Source organism: Acomys minous (assembly GCF_964271855.1).
Source record: "Acomys minous genome assembly, chromosome: 13".
Classification (NCBI taxonomy): domain Eukaryota; kingdom Metazoa; phylum Chordata; class Mammalia; order Rodentia; family Muridae; genus Acomys; species Acomys minous.
The window spans coordinates 51606549-51629070 of NC_140495.1; the positions used below are offsets into that span (position 1 = coordinate 51606549).

The 22522-nt window shown below is 42.7% G+C and overlaps 1 protein-coding gene and 1 long non-coding RNA gene across 2 annotated transcripts; one reads left to right on the top strand and one right to left on the bottom strand.

Annotated features, from left to right (window-relative positions):
* Positions 1-1803: 1803 nt before the first annotated feature.
* On the bottom strand, positions 1804-21905 carry LOC311581742. The gene is made up of 3 exons (XR_014773879.1): positions 21594-21905; positions 21056-21205; positions 1804-2405 (listed from the first exon to the last, which is right to left on the bottom strand). It is a non-coding gene; the product is annotated as an uncharacterized lncRNA (long non-coding RNA).
* Positions 13235-13731, top strand: LOC311580661 (cytochrome c oxidase subunit 5B, mitochondrial-like). Its single transcript, XM_084752334.1, has one exon. It carries the CDS (start codon positions 13272-13274, stop codon positions 13659-13661), a length of 390 nt encoding a protein of 129 aa, XP_084608460.1. The 5' UTR covers positions 13235-13271; the 3' UTR covers positions 13662-13731.
* Positions 21906-22522: the final 617 nt, after the last annotated feature.

Consider the following 22522-nt stretch of genomic DNA (forward strand, 5'->3'; position numbering starts at 1 on the left):
ATCACAGCAACATAAGAGAAGATAAAATGATAAAATTAACCAAAGTTGTATTTTGAAACTTCATTTCTAATTCTAAAGAATGAGGAGAGAAACAATCCTTTGGAATTGTGGAAGGGAAAATGGGGCCCAGCCACCATGTCCTGAGGCTGCAGAGTCCCCTGCACCAACCTGTTAGAGACCGCGGCCTGGGGTCTCTCACACACCCATCCCAGAGAGTCTCCTCTTCTTTATGTTTGAGAATTTCATGCGAGCATGTCTTGATCAACCTCACCCTTTGTTCGCTCCCCTCCAGCTCCTCTTCTACCTGTCCTCCCAACTTCATGTGCTCTTTTTTTCTTTTTAAAGATTTATGTATTTGTTATGTACACAATGTTTTGCCTGCATGTACCCCTACAGGCCAGACGAGGGCACCAGATCTCATTATAGATGGTTGTGAGCCACCATGTGGTTGCTGGGAACTGAACTCAGGCCCTTTGGAAGAGCAGACAGTGCTCTTAGTCTCTGAGCCACCCCTCTTTCCAGCGCCATGTGCTCTTTCTTAAACCCACTGAGTCCATTTAGTGATAGGTGGGTGTGCTGGATGTAGGACTGTCTGCTGGAGGATGGACTGCCTTTCAGGACCCTGGAGACACTTTTCTTTCCCTCCTCCTGCATCCATCCTACACTTTTGTTTAAGCATTCTTCTAAATGGTCTCCAAAGGTTGGGGTGGGCATGAAAGGACTTCCCAAATGAGAACTGGGCCACCCTTCCCTGAGGACAGAGCAGTGAGTGACCTTTGTGATTGGACAAGAGGCTTTCCAAGCACATACATTTCTGTTCCTTTACTCAAAAGGCATACTTTGGGCTTCCAGGGTACTTGGTTCTCAGCCCTCCTCTGTGAACAGAGCATGCGCTGGGTGTCCCAGCATCAGCGGCTGACACTGGGGCCATGGAAGAGGGCCTTGTGAGTGTAGGGCAGCGTAAACAGCCATAGGGCTGAAACAGGGAGCTTTTCAGAGACGCTGGAATTATAGTTGCACGGTGAAGATGCCTTGGCATTGGCTCTTTGGTTTTTAATGTAATACTTTTTATGTAATAGCTTGTGCTTGGATATTTATTTCCTTTCTCTTCACCTGTCAGCTTCCTGAATCCATTTCTCATGTGCATTGGCATTGAGACATTACAGGAAAGTCCACAGTGGTGTGGCTACACATGGACCAGAAGGCAGGCAGGAGAAGGAGAGAGAACTTAAGAACTTTCTTTTTCTTTCTTTCCTGCTTGGCCATAGGGTAGAGTACACTGCAAGTACATACTTTGCTCTTCTAAGTCTTAGGGTAGCCGGTGAGAGCTAGAACAAGCACCCGTGCTCAACCCTGACCTTAGACTCCCATGTCTAGCAGCCCAGCTCAAAGAAGACCTTGGCTGAATAACCTCATCCCCTCCACCCCACTTCCTAAGTCTCTAGGATACATAATTTTCAGTACTTAGTTCTAGAACAAGGGCCATTTTGGTTTTGCAGGGCACATTATTACCAAACCCCAGTTATTTGTCATATGTACATTATTTTTAGACCACTCACAATAACAAAAATAACTGAATCATGGAAAATTCAGTGCAATACTTGGTTAGCCCTTTTAAATTCTTTAGGTAATGTCCAATAAAGTCAAATCTAATTTTTATAGAATAAATTGGACCCAAGTTCCATAAAAATAGATTTTCAGAGAAAATGGGAAATTGACAATTTCCCTAAGAAGTTCCTATGAAGAAGTAGTCTCTTCCATTTGAATAATGACAACGAAATCAGGCATTCCTGTATTCTTTCTTTTCCCCTTTATTAATGAATTAGAATACACAATTGATTTAAAATTAAATAAAAACCTCATAAGCATCATTCACATCTTCATTACCAGTCACTTGAGCTTTGTAAAACTGGATTTCCATTTAAATGGCTTCATGTCAAAATGGGAGTTCACTGTGGCTGGTGGGAGCACATCTGAAAAGTAGCCTGACCCTGCGCAGCCTGCAGCCAGTGCAGCCAGTGCAGGCAGTTGCAGTGGGCACAGCTGATGGAGGTAGCAGTTCAGTGGCAAGAAGGGGCCCCACAACCAGCCGGGCCACTGAGGGTGGGTAACACTCAGCTGGCTGCAGGGTCAGGGGCTCCTGAAGGTTTCCCTTGGGACACTGCCTCTTGTGTGGGTGCACACCGTTGTGTGTGAGGACTCTTCTTTGCTTCCCAGGCTGTCATTGGTGGGTCTCCATGACTTTCCTTCTGTGCAGATTTCCAAAGGAGCATTGGGACAGGTGGGACCATGGACGTAGCTTTTCCTGCACTAGGCAGTTTGGAAATTCTCAGGCAGGGGGATGGGCTCAGACTGACTGTGGCAACCGTGCTGGGACATTTTTGCTTCAGGATTCACTAGCTGCACTGAAAATGTGAGAACACAACGTTACGCTGTTAATTCTTTTCTAATTCTGACTCTGTTTTCAAGAAGTGACAGATTTCAGAATAACTAAATAATTTCTAGTGTCACTTCTTTCTCCCAATATTAGTGTCGCATGTGAAACCTGGTATTTTGAGACTTCTCATCACCCATCTGGCTCTCTAGGAATCTAAAAAGTAGAACTTTAAAAAACAAAAAAATATTTTAAAAGAATGTTTTAAAGTATAGACTGATGTTCAGTTACTCTACTTTATAGAATTAACCACAGGCCATAATTACCTAAGCATTGTTATTTTAAGTCAATATACAGAATTTATTCCAATCGATCTTGAAACAGAATGTGGTGGCCCAGGCCTATAATCCTGGTACACAAGAGGCAGAGGCATGTGGATTATCTCAAGTTCCAAGTTATATCTAAGCATTACTATTTCGCCTTAATGCTTTATTGAATAAATTAAATATTTTAGCATAGTTGGTATCTGGGTGCAGCGCTCAGATTAGAGATGCATTCTCGCATTCTTCACTGTAGACAGCTTTTGGTGAAGCCACATTTAAGTAAAGCTGTGAAGATACACAAGTGGAGAATGGGTGCCCCACCTTGTGCTTGGTGAGCATGGAACCCAAGATCAACTTCCTTTGTTTGCATATGTCTCATCATTAGTTCACAGTCACAGGGAAGTTCATCATCCCTGGGTACAGGTGGGCCAGTGAGAGAGTCCTTAGCTGCTCATTTGTCCTTGGAATAACATTTAAGACCTGATGGCTCAGACCTATAAGCTCAGCTAGGCGGCAAGGTAGAAGAATCGAAAGTTCACTGTCTTTGTGGTCATAGGCTACAGAGTGAATTTAAGACCATTCTGGACTGGACAACTTATTGATACATTGTCTGAAAGTGAAAAAATAGTCTGGGGCCGTAGCTCAATAGTGAAGTAACTGATTAACATGCATCAGGCTTTAGAGCGGGGTGGGGTGGGGTGGGGGGTGGGGGTAAGCAGGAGTTGGGGAGATAAAGGAAAAGATACTCAGTCGGGGCATGGTGACATATATCTGCCATTCCACATTTCAAAGACAGGATGGAGGCCAGCTGAAGCTATACAGACAGATCCTTTCTTTAAAATAAAAAGTTACTGGATAGCAGGCTCCCAAGAAGAGACTTGATACCCTCCCTCAGTCACAGTCCTAGGGGAGGGGAAAGTGAGAGGAAGGGAGGAATGGGAGGATACAAGGGATGGGATAACAATTGAGATGTAATACGAATAAATTAATAAAATATTTAAAAAAATAAAAAGTAACTGTAATAAAATAAAGGTACTTTATTCAAGTACTTGGTGCCAGCAGCCATGGATTCATAGTTGAGACGCCACCTCAAAAACATAAACAAAAAACTAAAAACAAATAGGAGTCCATTCTCGACCTTTACTTCAGGTGTATGTTTTGTGCTGTCATACAGCATGTTCTCTCATCATCTTATGCAGATCCACTCTCCAAACGAGCATGCTGATTTCACAGAGCATTTTTATCTGTGCCTGCAGACCTTTAGGCATCGCCACAAAGTTATCAGAATGCTACTGTCTTATTTAGGGTTTTGTTGCTGTAGAGAGACACTATGACCATGGCAACTCTTATAAAGGAAAGCATTTAATTGGGCAGGCTTACAGTTCAGAGGTTTAGTCCATTATTATCATGGCGGGGAGCATGTGGCACACAGGCAGACACGGTGCTGGAGAAGGAGCTGGGAGCTCTACATCTTGATCCACAGGCAGCAGGAGAGAAGACTGAGACACACAGGCCAGACTTGAGTTTCTGAGTTCTCAAAGCTCACCCCAAGTGACCCACTGCCACCAACAAGGCCACACCTACTCCAGCAGGGCCACACCTCCTTCCAATAATGCCCCTCCCTATGGGCCTATAGGGGCCATTTTCATTCAAATCATCATGCTTACTGTGCTGCTAACCTGTGTGTTGAGGTGAGTCCTGAATCCTGTTTTCTTTGCCTCAGTTTCCCTTCTAGCAGTGCTTCTGTTAAAATGAGTGACAACCTAACATGTGAGCAGTACATAAATGATCATATATGTGGTTAGATCATGTGGCCTTCATTCCAGAGTGCAGTGACAAAACACAAACACTAAGCCAGCTGTGTCTGTACACACTGCAGTCCTAGCACTTGGCTGAGGGAGGAGGCAGACCAGCTCCAGGCTAGCGTGGGTTACAAAGTGAGACCCTGCTTCAAAAAAGAAAAAAATAAATTTATCCATATACTTTACCACTTTAAGAAACTAACCACCAATCATTTATTGATATGCTTAAATTGTGTCTTTAAAAAGATAGTTGTCATAGGGGAGCGGAGTAAGGGGAAAATGGGAGGGAGGGAGGAATGGGAGGATACAAGGGATAGGATAACAATTGAGATGTAATATGAATAAATTAATAAAATATGTTAAAAAAGAAAACAAAAACAACAACAACAACAACAAAACCCCAAAACCCCCCCCAAAAAAGATAGTTATCTTAGGTAGGGTTTCCACTGCTATGATAACACATCAAAAGCAGCTTGGGGAGGAGAGGGTTTATTTTATCCCATACTTCCAGTAACATTATCAGTGAAAGAATTCAGGGAGGAAACTCAAGCAGGGCAGGAACCTGGAGGCAGGTATTAACACAGAGGCCATGGAGGAGTGCTGCTTACTGGCTTGCTCATAGGTCAAGCTGGTGGGGGCATTTTCTCAACAGGCTCCCCCTTCCAGAATGACTCTAGCAACTGCCAGGTCTCCATAAAACTAGCCAATCGTATTCAGTTCCAACTTTAAACAACTGTTTATTGTTTACTTTATGTATTTTGTATGTGTGTGAATGCTTGCCTGCACATTATGTATGTAAATGCCTGGTGCCCTTAGTGGCCAGAAGTGAGCATTGGATGTCCAGCAACCGTAGTTACAGATGTTTGTGAGCCACCTTGTGACTGCTAGGAACTGAACCCAAGCCTTCTGCAAGAGCTGCAAACGCTTTTAACCCCTGAGTCTCCTCTCCAAACCCTTTAATCCTGAATTTTAAAAACGTATCTGTAACTGGGCATAGTGGCACACCTTTAATCCCAGCACTCAAGAGGCAGAGACAGTAGGAACTCTGAGTTTGAAGCCAGCCTGGTCTACAGAGCTAGTTCCAGGGCAGCAGGGCTACCCAGATAAACCCTGTCATGAAAAACCTACCTACCTACCTGCCTGCCTGCCTATAATGGGTCTACAGCTTTACTTCCTTAACGTGATAAAACTATCACACACACACACACACACACACACACACACACACACACACACACACGGACACTTTCACACTGCAGTAGCTGTATCATATATCATGCTTTGAAGTAAGACCTTAGTAAAAAGTGTTTCTACTAAAATGAATAGTAAGTTAAGGCTTCTCCTTATCAGTGATACTGTTCAAACTTGATTCAGAAGAAGTAATTAAAAAGAATTCACAGAACAAACTGAGGGGCATCATTAGCGGGGAGGCAAAGATAATATTTTTAATACCTGCAGATATAAGGATTACATAGAAGAAAAAAAAAACCCACAGAAAACATTAAACAAAGCTTTAGAGAAAATCAAAGCAGTGATTAAATAACAATGGTTTTTTCCCAGCAAACACCAGGACAGGAGTCAAGGGGAGGCTGCAGCCCAGTCACTTACTCTACATTTTCAGAAGTGTGTCTCTGTGATGAGCAGTGGGAATGCACTTGAAGCAGGATGGAGTCATTTGCAATAACTTGATTTGCAATAGAAGACATGAACGATACATAAACAGCAAATGACAAATTAGGCAAGGCTTCGTGTAGCGAGAAATGCTGGGAAGGGATTCAGGAGAGTGCTGTGCTGGGGTAAGGGGATTAGGAAGGGCAGGGCAGGCTGGTGGGAGCTCTGATCTAGAGAGCCTGGAATGGCCTCCCTTAGGAGATAGAATTAGTAGAGACTTGAAAAGAAGCCTGTCAAGGAAGAGCCAAGGGCAGGAAGTGAAGATGAAGGGAAGGGAGGGAGGGGTGGGGAGCTGTGTGTGCAAGAGCCTGTGTCCCCAACAGAGCTACGGACTAAGCAGTTTGTCTTTGGGAAGCTGGATTTTATTTTGATGCTCTAGAACATCACTGAGGGACTTTGAAGGAAAATCTAGTATGATATCACAGGCTGTAAGAAAGCTGCTTCTGGCAAGAGATGTGGACAACGGACATTGGGAAGTGGGTGGAAACCAGTCTGTGCCCAAAGTAAAGGAGAGAGCCTAGGGTGACTTAAGGGAAACAGGCATAGGTTCTCTCTGCATTTAGATGCACAATGAAACCAGCAGTTCTTGCTAAGAGAGTGATGTGAGGGATGAGTAGGAGGAGAAATGGGGGTGTAACTCAAAGATCCCATTCACAATAGAAAAACAAACAAAAACCACAAAGTGTCTAAGGATAAATCACACAAGAAATATCCAAAACCTATGTGACAAAAACTCAAAATATTTTCTGAGGGGTTTAAAGAAAAGAAAGAGGGAAAAACAAAAAAGATGTGTTGTGATAGAGACAGACAAATATGGACAGGTCGAAGAAATCCAACCTTGTGGTTTAATTATAACAGAACTTAAAAATGACAAAAAATGTTACCAAAGTTCCTTTCTTTGGGATTAATTTAGGATAATTCTGGCTAAAATGAAGAGAGTCATAGCAGAAAGTAGTCTCTAACAGGTCCTCAAATGTCAATCAAAGCCACAAGAAAGAAAGGTGCAGAAAGTCACTAGTAGGAAGAGATAAACTGAGTAGTCAACAGATCAAGCAGCCAGCCCAGGGAAAGACCCAAACAAAAAATCAAGAGGCAAAATTGTGTTACTATACACATGTTGTGAGACGTGATTGGTTCTTTAACATGTAACCCAGGCTAGAGGAGTGGCTCCAGCAGTTAGGAGTGTTGGCCTCTCTTCCAGAGAGCCGGGGTTCAGCCCCACTGTCAGGCTGCTCACAGCCTCCTGGAGTCCAGGGGATCTGGCACCTTTTTTTTGGCCTCCATAAACATCTGCATAGCACACAAGTGTCATACACACACACACACACACACACACACACACACACACACAAAATAAAAATAAAATAAGTCTTTAAAATAATAATAATAAAATATAACACTACTACCTTAATTTAGAATAAACTCAAATGTATCAAAGGCAAAAGTAAATGAATAGCTTTTTAATCTCAGAGTGAGATGCATAATATAAAAATTAAAAACCATGTGAGAAACTCACATGCAAACTCAAACTATGTAAATATAGAAACCTGTGTGTCCGCCAAGAACAAACGAAGCAAACAAAAACCTCAACATTACAATGTAACTGAATTCATCAGATTCTGGGGTTTTAAATCCCATCTATTTGTTCAAAGTTTCCCAAGGATAACTGCAGCCAAATATCTGAGTGGTTGGATTGCTTCCTTTCAGAAGTTTTGTTTATATCCTGCCCAGCCCCTGAGAATGTGATCATATATGGAAGAGGGTCTTCAAAGATGTGATCAAGTTGAGATTCGGCTGTATTAGATTCAGATGGGCACCAATCCGACAATAAACAGTGTCTTTATCAGAGAAATATTTGGGCAGGGACACACACACACACACATACACACACACACACACACACACACACACACACACACACACATGCATGCACACATGCAAGCACACACACAGAAGGGAGAAGACCATGTATAGAGGATTGTAGAAATCAAAGCAGTGAAGACACAAGGTAAGAAACATCACCAACTACTGGAAGGCAACAAAATAGTAAGAGAATTGAGGAATGAATTCTTCCTTAGAACCTCAAAGGCATGGTTCTACCAGTACCTTGATTTCACATTTCTGTTCTCCAGAACACAAAAAGATGTACTTTTGTTTTTCTGAGCCATCTAATTGGTGGTGATTTCTTATAACAGCATCAAGGAAGCATGCACTGTAATGTCTAATAGGCATGCTGAATTTTATTATGACAAAACTCCTCTTCAGTTACGCACACGTAAGCAAAATTCAACACAACATACATGAGACATTACTATTTGAGTTGGAAATGTCCCACACAAGCTTATATTTTGAGCTCTTATTTCCTGAAACTATTTCAGGATGCTGAAGTAGCCTGGCCTCTTGTTCAACCTTAATCTTGGCTTCCTGGTCCACAGTGCTATAAATAGCCTCTGACACACAATCTTACTACAATGGACAAGAGCCCTCAGTCACGCCTTGCACATCATGTTACTCTGAAAACCTCCAAAGCCATGAGCCCAGAGAAACCATTCCTCCCTTAAGCTGTCATGTCAATAATTTTGTTTACAATGTTACAATAGCAACAACCACAAACAGTTACGGTAGCAAATTCTGGAGAGCGAGAATAGATGGGCTGGTACTTTATCCATGTCTGCATGATGTAACTATTTCACAAACTGCCTATATTATAATAATTATAATAGAAGGAAATTTCCTCCCTCATTTCTCTCTCTCTCTCTCTCTCTCTCTCTCTCCCTCCCTCCCTCTCTCTCCCTCTTTCTCTCTCCCCCTCTCTCTTTGAGATAGGGTTTCTCTGAGTACCCCTGAATATCCTGGAGCTTAGTCTGTAGACCAAGATGTCCTTGAACTCCCAGAGATCTACCTGCCTCTGCCTCCCAAATTCTGGGATAAAAGGCATTTGCTGTCACTGCCAGGATAATAGAGTGCAATTTCAAAGAAACTAATTACATAGAAAGGTCTGGTGTCTGTAATGAGCAGAACTCACACAGTTATTTGTGTAACATGCAGACTTGTTATCATGGGATGAATAAAAAATAACTGGCCAGCTCAAGGCTCCAAGGTCTAGATGACCATTTTCAGATCTGTTCCAGCCACAGTTGGGCCTTGTCTCTGTGATGGTCAATGTTGGTTAAGTATTCTTGGAATTGATTCTAGGTTTTCATATATACACACACACACACACATATATATATATATATATATATATAAAATAAACATGTATGTATGTATGTATGTATGTATGTATGTATGTATGTATGTTAAAGGCATGACTTACAGGCTTTGGTTGGGATGGTTGAACAATGGTTCTCTCCCTTTAGAAAGGTCAAGAACCTGGTAGTTCAGTTCACAAGGCTGGATGTTTTAGCTGTTCTCCAGTCTATGCTGGAATCCCAAAGAAGTAGGTTCTAACACCAGCAAAGTGATGTCTCAGCAGCAGGGTAGATGAACTTGCCATGGAGAGTGAAGGCAAGCAGGCAAAAAGCGAAAGCTTCCTTCTTCTGTGTCCTTTTATGTGGGATGCCCTTAGAAGATGTGGTCAAGATTTAGGGTAGGTAGGTCTTCTAATCTCAAGTGATTTATATTTAGGGTGGATTTTGCCACCTCAAATGATCAAAATCAAGAAAATCCTTTCCAGGTATACCCAGATGCCTGCATCTTAGTTGATTTCAGATGCAGTTAAGTTGAAAAGTAAGGCTAGCCATCGCAATCACACTAACTACTGAGATTAGCACACAATTTAAAGCTTATTAATTGTTTATTTCTATAATTTACCAATTAATACTTTTGGATAATAACCAGAACTATGAAAAGGGAAACCTCCTTAAAAAACTGACCAAAGTATCAAGTAGTAAAACTCAACATAATATCCATAAAGCAACATTATTGTTTAAATCTCGTGTCCTTGTAGGATCCTAGAGTAATGGCTCCACTCTTGACAATTTTCCAGTTAGTTAACACCTGTGTCATGAGCTCAACTGGGAAGGCTGGCCTGAGGACTTCATCACAATCAGGGACTCAGCCTCCCTCCTTCCAGCCTGACTGCCAATCCCCTCTGCATCTCTTCTCTAAACCACAGCATCATAGTCTTCAGAGCTCCAGTTCCTCTCTTATGAGATCTTGGGATGCATAAAGAACAAGTACCAATAGGTCTCACTGCACATTCTACTCTGCCTTTATACTAGGCTTGCTAAGGACATGTGTGCCACATTGCATATCACACCCTGACCTGAATAGGCAGGATCACAAAAGAATAAAAAATGTTTTGTAGTAGCACATGATTCAAAGCCTCAGTCCCACAATTTCAGTATCTGTTGTATATTCCCGTTTTAGAATTACTTCATGTAGATCAATTGGTTATCAGTTGAAGCAGTTCCGTTATATCACCAGTTTTTGTGTAGTGGTTCTTACTATCCATGGTTTTGATTTATTATTGTATAAATGTATTAAGGGGCAAATTCCAGAAATTATTGTTAAGTTTTAACTTGTGCACTGATCTGAAGAGTAGTGCAATGAAACCTTGCGCTTACCCCATCTCACTCAGCCACAAATTATCCTTTTGGTCAGAGTGCTACCCACTACTTAGTTATTTAGTAGCTAACTGGGTTATTAAATCAGCTGTTGAGGTACTGCAGGGTTTGTGTTCTAGGGACCCTACTATGTCACAAGGGAAGTTGTGGAAGGCTATGTCATAATGTCCATCCCATTCACCTTACTGCATCTCATCACCTAGGTATTGTGTCGTCTTACATCATCATCATCATCATCATGATGAAAAAGAATTTGTTGTAGTAAGATATTAGGAGTGGAGTAATGTGTCACTGTTTCCTTTGGATTGAAACTTTTTGTTTGTTTGTTTGTTTTTTTGAGACAGAGTTTCTCTGTGTAGCCTTGGGTGTCCTGGATTCCTTTTGTCAACCAGGCTGGCCTTGAACTCACAGAGATCCTCCTGCCTCTGCCTCTGCCTCCCAGAATTCTGGGATTAAAGGCATATGCTATCATGCCCAGCTGCATTGAAGCGTTCCATCTTGAGGAAAAGAAAAGCTTGTGAGGCTCTTGACTCACAAGAAACTGTCTCTGTCATTTTTAGGTTGTTGTTGTTTTGGAAGCTGCTAACCTGCACTTCTGGTTCACTCAGGTTATTAAGTTTTATTCCTTCTCAAGTCTCTGCTGGGGTTGAAGACCAGATAGTTTAGTCTTACAATTAAGCTTAGTTGTTTAGAGGGTAAGACGTTTTTAGATCTAGATTGATGTTGTAAGTTGATAGAGATGAGATATAATAGATATTGATTTACACTGAGAATTTTAGACTCACCAAGGTAGGAAAGATGTTTTCTTCAGGATTGCCAAATACAAATAGCCAAAAGCACTATAAATGTAACATTTATATAATTCTTGATTGTGTCACCGTTCTTCTTGCTGTATATAGTTTATTTTATTTATGTGTAATAATATAAATATATTTGTGGAAAAAGAAATATAATAAAAAAATAAAAAGAAAAAAAAAACAACGAAAGAAACATGGAAGACTCAGGAAGCACATAAAACAAAGCCCACAAGGTCTCTCCCTAAGGCTGTATATGAAGTAAACAATTGCTCACGTCTATTCAGTGATGTAGCTGTCTGCAAGTCGTACGGCAGAGTCCAGGGATGCAGCTTCACACGTGTCACCCATCCCGGGGTGGTTTTATTTTGTTGGTAATGGAGCTTCTTGCTCACCTATGCTCATGTAAGTAACTATAAAAACACACTGGATCTCTGAACTGGATTTAAATGGAATAGTTTTCTTTGATCTTTTTTCCCTTTCTGTCTGAGATGAATAGAAACAATCTACCTAGGGAGAGCATCAACACATAAAGGGAGGGAAGGGAGGGACGCTCGCCTACGTTTGATTACAGTATGTTGATATATGTGTTCCTTTGTATTGTTAATCATTGTTACTAATCTCTTCCTGAGCCTAGTGTATAGTTAGTTTCATCACAGGTATGTTTATATAGAAAAATAGAACATATTTAGGGTCCAGTGTTATCTTCAGTTTCAGGCATCCATTGTCCTGAGGATAAGGAGCATGTACTATATGTAAAAACAAACCACCATGTCAAGGATCCATAGGGTTTCTATCGCTGTGGTGAAACATCAGCCCAGAAAGCAAATTGGGGAGGAAAGGGTTTATTTGGCTTACACTTCCATCACTAGAGAAAGTCGGGGCAGGAGCTCAAGCAAAGCAGGATCCTGGAGGCAGGAGCTGATGCGGAAGCCATGGAAGGGTGCCGCATATTGGCTTGTTTCCTATGGCTTGCTCAGCCTGTGTGCTTGTTTTTTATTTTTTCTTTTCTTTTCTTTTCTTTTTTGGTTTTCCAAATCAGATTTCTCTGTGTAGGCCTGGTTGTCCTGGACTCACCTTGTAGACCAGGCTGGCCTTGAACTCACAGAGATCTGCCTGCCTCTGCCTCTCCCAAGTTGGGATTACAGGCTAGCACCACCACACATGGCTCAGCCCGCTTTCTTTTAGAACCCAGTACTATCAGCCCAGGAATGTCCCCACTCCCCATGGCCTGAGCCCTCCCCTATTGATTACTAGTTGAGAAAATACCTTACAGCTGGATTTCATGGAGACATTTTCTCAACTGAAAGTCTTTTCTCTCTGATGACTCTAACTTGTGTCAAGTGGACACACAAAATCAGCCAGTACACATGGCTTCTAGAGATTTTTCTTTTTACCTTTTAAAATCTCACACTACACATGGGTTGCCAGTGGTCCTGACAAGAGATGTCTGATTACTACACTTTATAGGTCTGAATGAACTAATGTTGTCTAACTAGATCACCTAACAGGGCCTTTCCTGTACATTCTTAGAGGACTAGGCCAGAGTAACTGACCCTCAACAGCAGTGGGGGAAGGTCAGTCCTTATATGTGCCACTTGGGGCCACCAAAAATATTGATAGTTCAAATTGTTAACAACTTAATGTCCTGAAAGTGGCAGCTTAGTAAAGCATTATAAATGTTACTCTCGGTATTGCTGAGCTCGTTTCTGGAAGCGCATCTGCTTGTCTCCAGCGAGATGGCTTCAAGGTTACTTTGGGGAGTTGGTGCTCTGGTGGCACAGGCCCTGAGGGCCCACGGGCCCCGTGGCACAGCCACGACTCGCTCCATGGCTTCGGGAGGTGGTGTTCTTACAGATGAGGAGCAGGCCACCGGGTTGGAGAGAGAGATCATGATAGCGTCACAGAAGGGACTGGATTCATACAATATGCTACCTCCAAAGGCAGCTTCGGGCACCAAAGAAGACCCGAATCTAGTCCCATCCATCACCAACAAGCGAATAGTGGGCTACATCTGTGAAGAGGACAACTGTACTGTCATCTGGTTTTGGGTGCACAAAGGCGAGAGTCAGCAATGCCCAAACTGTGGAACCCATTACAAGCTGGTACCTCACCAGCTGGCCCACTGAGCCCTGTGTTAACCTTTCAGAATGTCATGGAAAGTTTCTCTCTATAATAAAGACTAGCCATTGCATTGGCTCCTCCCATGAATAAATAAATAAATAAATAAATAAATAAATAAATAAATAAGTGTTACTCTTCCCTGTGGCACCCCACCAGGCCTTATTCTATATATGGTAAAGACTTCTGGAATGTTCCTGACTGTTACAGAAAGCTGAGGCTATACCTGGCTTTAAAGTTGACTCCTTCCTTCGACTTTCAGTCACTCAAACACATCATAGTCTTTCCCTGGGCAAGATGGACCCAGAAACACTGTGAGCATCAGAGCAAAGTCAAAATGCTTGCATCAGCCAGAGCCGGGAAGCTGCCCCCCTTTCCCCCCACCCCCCCACACTCCACAAACAGTTTTCTAGCAGAAAGGTTAAAGGAAGGAGAGGCTGAATGTATTAACTGTCTCCTTGGCCCCGCTGCTGCCTGGCTTCCTTTGGGCTCAGCAGACGATATTAGGCGCCAGACACATATGCATGGTGCCATTTGCGTGTCTGTGTTAAAGTTGACTTAATTAGGAGGGTTTACCTCAAATACACGCTTAAACGGATTCTCCTAGTGGTGTAACATTCTCTCTCGTCTACTGCCTATTGCTTTGCTGAAAAAGAGAAGGCAAATGCAGAAGTGGGCAGCGGGCTCCGAAGCTGTGTTTACACGCATTGATGTGCAGCAGAGAAAGAAAATGGGGCTGGGGTCGAGTGAACTCCTGTAGGATAAATAGAGATAAATAATTCAGATTCTCATTATCATAGAGGCATATAGCTTCAGTGCATGGGAGCATCCTGCACTGTGAGAATTGGTATGCAGAAGGTATTCAGCGTGTAATCTAGCATTAATATTAACATAAATCCAAGGCAGGAATTAGCAATATTTCTAAAGTCTTATAGGATAACTGAATTCACACTATATTGTTTGGCCCTCCTGGGCATTTTAGTAATCGGATAATAGAAATGTTGAAGTAGTTGAGATGTTCTTTATATTGCTCTCTGAAAAGATCTTAACATAATGTCTTTAGTAGACAGTTTTGATAGAATGTGTTGAACAAAAAGAAATACGACTATTTTGGTTATATGGGTATGTTTCATTAGCTCAGCCTGCAGAGATATGACATTACATTCTAAAAAGAATACAATTAATAACAATGAGATTTTTTTTTCTTGAAGAGTGTAGCGGGAGTGGTTGAGCACGATGTCAGGGCAATTAAGCCGAGGCGCTGCATTACCTTTGTCTGAATACCGGCAACATCACCCTGTCTCAATGTGTTGAATGGTTATTTCTTTAGCAGAGAATTTGTAATTTATTTTGATGTTTCCTATAATTCAGACCACTATAATAAAAATAATTTTTTTCAGGTAAGAAAAAAATCTTTAAAAATAACTAGTCAGTAGAAATTAACATTTCTTTCCATTGGCATGGCTTATACTTTTTTTTTTTTTTTAACCCTAGTAGGGAATAGCTGACTGCAAGGAAAATGCACAAATTAACTTCGGGGTATTAAACTGAGTTGAATGATCCTATTGGTAAAGCAAGGAAGTATAGAACAGTCAGGTGTCTGTGGAGCCTGTGCCCTGTGGAAGAGCAATCCAGGGGAAAAGTTATACTTTGAGACGATTAAAACAATCGCCCAGGGTATTATTTTATTCAGTATTAACCTTTATGTTTTATGTTAAATGACAGTGAAGGTTCTGGAACATGGTGACTCCCCAGAGTCTCAGTCGCTGAGATTTAAAAAAAAAAAAAATCTCCGAAGAGGTTTTATTCCATTGTGCAATGCTGAAACTGCTCTTGCATCCCTTTACTGGTCAGTTTTAATAGGCGTAACAAAAGATAAAATGTGTTGAAACATGAAAATTCTGCTTTTTAAAAACAGATGATGAAGAGGATTGTTTAAAATCCCATCTCTACATGCCCAGTCTGTTTTAAGCTTCCAGAGCCATGGTTGTTTGGGCAAGGGGAGACTGTGGGTGATAGGAGTGTGGGTAGAGGAGAGAAAAGGAAACAAACCCATCAGTCATTTCTGCTCACCTAAGTCTACCCTGATGGGCTTTCCATGGTGGACATACAGAGCTGTAAGCAGGTGTCTGGAAATGCCACTATAAATCTAGGCCTTGGGGTATTAATACCCAACTCCATTTCCACTCATGAGTGATGTATTAAAGCGTTGTAGGTAGTAAATTGCTAATCTGAGAGGCTCTAGGTGGTTTCTTACTCACACAGAGACTTAGTTAATGTAATACCTTGATCATCGCTCTGCCCGCCTGTTACTTTCCGTGTTGCTTTCCCTAGCCATCCAAAGGCAATCAGCTCGACTGCCAACTCCCTCTGACTGTAACTGCTGCTTAGTTCTTGCATATATGCAGACGCACACACCTCTTCAGACAATTAAATCACACCAACCTGCTAGGGGACAGGAGGCCTCTGTGTGTTATGTGAGCAGCAACCCTCCCCTGCTAAGTACTATTGACAAATCCATCAAGGGCAGTGATGCATTGGCTTCCACCTTACCTAGAAGGACACTAGGGCACCGGTGACATGCTGTCACCGTGGTAACTGCGGCTGAAGTGAACAGCCTGTTAGGATAGGTGACCTCTGTTGGCAGTGCGCCTAGAGATGTAGCACTCACCGGCTGCCATGTCATGGGGACCCCAAGGAACAGCCCAGTGCCCTCAAATTGATTCATTAGGCCCCAAACGTATCGATCGCTCTAATTTGCAGGAATTTATTATATTGATATTGGACTGATTAACATTTTGTGCCAGACTGGTTCGATATGTGCTTGTAACAGCTTTTAATGATTAATTGACTTTTATGATTCCATCTCAGGGCTGTCAGTGAGCTGTGAACTGTGGGCAGGCTTGTTCCTTGACGGTCTCTCCAGTGGCACAGGGCAGTGATTGAATACCTAGGAAATTAGTGTCCTTGCTGTCTCATTTTATGAAAGATAAATGCTATGACATTTAATGCAGACCTTAATTTAGAACAGAACTAAGCAGATCACTTTGCAATTTAATCATAAACAGGTAAATATCAAAACTTGTTTAGCATTTTACAAGTTAAGCACACGGAAAACGGAGGCAACGCAGAGAAGGCGACAAGGGAGCCGGCAAGAGGTAAAATAAAATAATGTGGGTGGGAACTGCACAGCAATTTAATAATCACGTAATTTATTAAGGGCAACATCGGAGCCCATTTTTCAGCCCAGAATATACTGCTCTCATTCACTTGGTGGCAAGCCCCGGGCGTGCCGCTTGGCACAGGCTGAAAAGTTAGCATTTACCTTCAGGGCTGCAAGCAAATCTGCAATATTGCCTGGTGAATCGAGGAAAATACATTGACTGAATTGCCACAAAAGTAAATAGCAGAAAAAGGGACAGGCTCTAGTTTAATATGTGCCCCTGACATGTAATAAGGGGAATATCACATTCAGCAAGGTTTATGTGTTACCTAAAACAACCATAAACATTATGAAAAGACGGCAGGAGAAATGAGATTTTATTGTGCTCGCTCACAACAGAGAGAGAGGAGGAGGAAGGCTGAGGGGTGCCAACTCGCACCTCTTGCATTCATATTTAAAGCATATTTTCTGCCTTTCATTTTAATTAAAAGACTTAAGTTAGGGGAAAACTGTCTAAACATCATGTCAAATTATTCATGTTTGTACATATAAGGAATGAGATGAAATGGTCCCGTGCAGGCTTCTTCCTTTACTGTTGAATGTTTTTCTTCCTTGCTGTGTGGATCCACCTTTATCTGATGTGAGGAAGTCAGGTGATGCATAATAAGACCATTTGCAGTGTACATAGTCTGTGGTCCTCAGCTAAGCTCTGCTCAGTCTACCGCAGTTTTCTTTGCCCTAGCTCTACCATATGGAAATGGACTGCAAAGTCACCCTGCTCTGCTCCACAGAACACCCCAAACATCTTGTGGCTTCCCCCACTTCCAGGTCTAGGCTGTCTCCCCACCTCACTCACATCCTGGGCTTTTGACCTCCCATCACTTCATATGTTTGGAATGACTACCCCTCCGTGATTCTTTGGCCCAATAGTAAGAAAGAATTAAATGGGCTCCTGGCTGTCTCTGATCCCACACATGCTCCTGCTAATGCAGGTGCATACACACATCAGTCTTTATATATGTATACCTTGAGGTAAGGCATCCCTGTCTGGCCTAGGTTACAGCCCTTGCCTATGGCTGACACCATGGTGCCCTGTTCAGTGCCTGAGACCCAGCTAGGGTGTCTTCTGTGTTGGAACCAGAAAGCAGCAATGCCCCAGTTTAGGTGACTCACAACCCAAACGGCAGAAGGCACTTTCAGCGTGCCTTTCCTTTGACTGGCTTCAGGTCTTCTTCCGTTGGGGCTATTCTTTGCTGAGAGGTCTTCAACAGGCTGAGATGACTTCTTTACGCTGAGTGCACTCTGGCTGTAGAGCATTCATCTGATCCAGCCCGACACAAACTGCCAGTAGACTGTGGAATGACCGCATGGACAGTTTCGAGGGAGCTGCGCTTCCTGAGGAAGGACCTCTTCTCTCCAATGTACCAGCACACTCCATGCCCATGTGCAGAGGGAAGGCATGGGTTGCTTTCCAATTGTTCTTTTAACTGGTGGAAAAGGCCATATTCTTTTGCACCTACCCCTAACAGCCTCGTCATCTGTTCTTCCCCTTTCTTGTTGTGCTCCCAAGAGGTCCTTGTTTCCCACAGGCTGAGTGAACTGGGAGTTTTTGTGTGTGTGTGTGTGTGTGTGTGTGTGTGTGTGTGTGTGTGTGTGTGTGTGTGTATGTGAGATTCCTGTTTATGTCACCAGTGGTTTAAGAGGTGGGACTATCTGGAAGAAGCATGCCACAACCCACGCCATGAGGGAAGGGGTACACAAGAATCCTGAATGGCAGCAAATGAAGGTGGTTCTGGATACAATTTGCATGACTCCTCATGGTGCCAGAAGCACATGGAGTGCGTAGGGAGAGTAAGCAAATGTGTTCTTCATTCTTGGGAAACAGTCTTACTGTACGCTGTGATTCTGGTCCTCCCTCAAGGCAGCTTTTCCTACAGATTCAGGCTGACCTGAGGCTGTGCTGATTCTGTTATGTAGCAGATGTGTGATACACACTCACACAGAGACCTCACAAGTGACCCTGAAGACCTACTGTGTGCCGGTTCTGACAGTTTTCCCCCTTGGGAAGGGCTCATAGTTTTGAGCATCTCATGGCACCACACACTCATCCTCTTCCTCGTGTGGGAACCCAGATCTCTTCACATCATGAGAAATGTATCAGTTTCAGTCCCCAGCATTAGCTTCCCAAGGAGGGTTCCAAGACTTACAGAATACACTCCTGCCTTCCTCTTTCCAATCACTACTCGGATAGCTTTTTATATTTCTTATCTTCTGGTTCTGCAGTCAGTTGTGAGTCATATTATTATCAGGAATTCCATGATAAATTTAATAGTGTGAAAATGTATGGAATCCCCCAAGTAGACAGATGAATTACATTATCTCCTGTTCTGGACCTATTAATCTCCAAAATGCTTATCTTTCAGTAAATATTTCAATTCAGGTAAAGAAAGGTGCAGGAGTAGGAGATGTCTTACTCCAAATTTAGCATCTATGGGAAACAGTCAAAAGCAAAACCAAACAAAATTCAGAGTTTTAAGATTTATCTGTAGGGGCTGGAGAGATGGCTCAGCAGCTAAGAGTATTTGCTGCTCTTTGTAGAGGACCCGGGTTTAATTCCCAGCACCCACATGGTGGCTCACACCACCCATAATGTGATTTCCAGGAAATTTAATACCCTCTTCTCACCAGCTGAGGAAACAAGTATGCATGATGTGGTACACATATATACACCCAGGCAAAACACTCACACATAAAGTAGAAATAAAATGAGGAAATCTAATTTTAGAAAGATTTTTTAAAAACAAGATTTATTTGTGGTCAGGCAGTGGTGGTGGATCTGAGTTCAAGAGCAGCCTAATCTATAGAGTGAATTCTAGGACAGCCAGAGCTACACAGAGAAAGCCTATCTCAAAAACCAAACAAACACAGATTTACTTGTGTGTATGTGAATGTAGCCATATGCATGTATGTGCAGTACCTGAAGAGACCAGAAGAGGGCATCATGTTCCCTGAAGCTGGAGTTACAGGCAGTTGTGAGCCACCTGACATGGGAGATGGGAACTGATCTTGCATCATCTGAAAGAGCATTAAGAGCTCTCAACCACTGAGTGCTGGAAAATAAGTTTTACAATATATATTTATAAAAGTTTATTTTATGTGTACATGTATTTCGCTTTTTGTGCACTATGCGCATGCTTGGTACCTGCGAAGAAGGTGTCAGATCCCTGGAAACTGGAGTTACAGAGGGTTGTGAGGCACCCTGAGGGTGCTGGGAATCAGACTGGGGTCCTCTGCAACAACAAGTGTTCTTAACCACTAAGCTGTCTCTACATCCCCATAAAAATCTTTTTCTCCATAGATTTTATTCATATGATCTAGGTAGGACTACCACGGTATATTTTACTTGTCAATCACAACATACCCAAAAGACATATAATATGTTGCATATACTAGGAATGCTAGCACCAAGTATTTTACATTTCTATATTAACATTGCTGTTAAATGTTGTAATAGTACTTGACAATAACTGCCTTTTATATTGATGGCATAAAGGTTAAAGAAAACCATGATGCTAGTACTCAGAAGCCTGAGGAAGAAGGCTCCAAATGAAAGCCTAGTCTGTACTACATAGTTAGACTATAAAAATGTTTTTGATCACACAAGCCATCATTGATTTGAAGGCTTATTTTGTTTTATTCTATAGTCCTATTGGTATTTCCCTGATCTAAACAGGAAAATACAAGTTGATTCCATGTCTATGCCAGTTACTTTTCATCACTGTGACTTGACAGAACTAACTGAGGGGAGGAGACACTTCTGTTGGCCCAAGGTTACAGAGGGGTTTGGTCCTGGAGGAATGTCTCTGTTCATGGCAGCTAGACTGTATCATGGTGAGCTAGGAAACAGAGAACAGAGAGAGGCCAGGGGGTAATACCTTCAAACACTGTCCCCAGTGACTCTCTGTCCAGATTGGCCCCTCCTCCTGGAGGTTCCATGCCTTCTAGAAATAGCACCACCTGCTGGAAGACGGGTGCTGGAGACGTGAATCTGGTGAGGACATTTCCATTTAAGAAGTGACAGAATTAGTCTTCTTGGGTGACTACCGCAAAGGACCACAGGACCAGGTGGCCTCTGCATAAAAGAATTCATCACACACAGTTCTAGAGGCTGGGAATCTAGCTCAGAGTGTAACACAGGAGCTCTGGGGAGTGCCCTTTGCAGGGCTGCAGCTCTCTTGCCTTTTTGTTTGATTGGATGAGATTCTCCCTGGTTCTCTGGCCTCTTAGGACCACATTAATTCCATCCCTGAAAGGGCACTTAGTCATCTCTCCCAAGCCACACCTCCGAAACTCATCACGCTGGTCTTTAGATCCCAACATATGACGAATCTGGAGGAGGGGTGGACATGAGTAGTCAGTCTATACCATTTAGGGCAATATTTTTTTTCTTGGCTATTTTGGTAGCCACATATGCAGTAGTTTTAAACTTAGCCAAGTTTATCTGTTCTTCTGTCTTCACAAGGCCTCAGAATTGAAGCCTTTATTGGCTTCCATGTTGTGGCCTTTGGGGAAAAAAAATGCTGAGATGTCAGTGCACATTTCCAAATATCTCAGCTTGGTGGGAACACATAGAAAATGTCTCATTTGGAATTACATCTCAGTTCTAACTAAACATTTCAACGGGATGCAGACTAAACAGCAACCTTTGGGGTCATCACTGATGCTCCATTGCTTTCCAGCCCAGGGATTCCTTTGCATGAGACTGAAGGACACCTACCTTACCTGCAATATGTTGTGGCCCAGGCCAGTCCTGCCTGGCTCTGGGTCAGTCCTGTGCCCCGCTGGGAATAAGCAGTGTGCTCTCCAGCCTCTGGAACTGACAGGCACTGGTTCCAGGAACAGCATAGCAGGCTGTGTGGTAGCTACTTCTGCTTGTAGTTCTTCTCCTCCTGATTTAAGTGGGACAGTAAAATGAGGAGCAAAGAGAAGCTCCATCTTGACTCTCTCCCAAGAGCAGCTTTACTAAGATGCATAATTCCTATGTGCCTGTTAGGTTTGGGATACAGTGCTGGGTGGAAGAACTCCTAGGAGTTCCTAGTAGGAATAAAGACTTAGCATGAGCTAGGAGATTGGAGTTTTGCTTCCAACCCTGATTAGCATGCAACCGTGGGGAGTTCGCGCCCAGACATGCGCATTCCCACTATGGCCCCCAGTCCGGTTTACTTCTGTTGCTGGGTTATTGGGTGTCATCAACACTCTGGTGTGATTTTGGATGTGTGAGAGAGAGGGAGGAGAGGGAGAGGGAGGGGAGGAAGAGAGGAAGAATGTCATGCTGCTGTACCTGTGGAGGTCAGAGGACAATCTCAGGGATCATTCCTTACTTGAGACAGGGTCTCTTGTTCACTGCCGTATGTACCCTACATTATTAGCTGGTCCTACAAGCATCTAAAGATTCTCCTGTTGCCATCTCCCAACTTTCCATGGGAAAGCAAGGATTACAGACATGTAGACTACTAAATCCAGCTTTTGTATGGGTCTGGGGATCCAAACTCAGCTTGTCAGGCCTATACCATAAGTGCTCACCCCTGACCATCTCCTAAGTCCCACGCTTGTGTTCTAACAGCAAGATTATATGTAAAAAAGAAATACACAGGGATATTTAGGGAAGTACACTAGCTACTTGTTACTGTGACAAAATTAACTTAT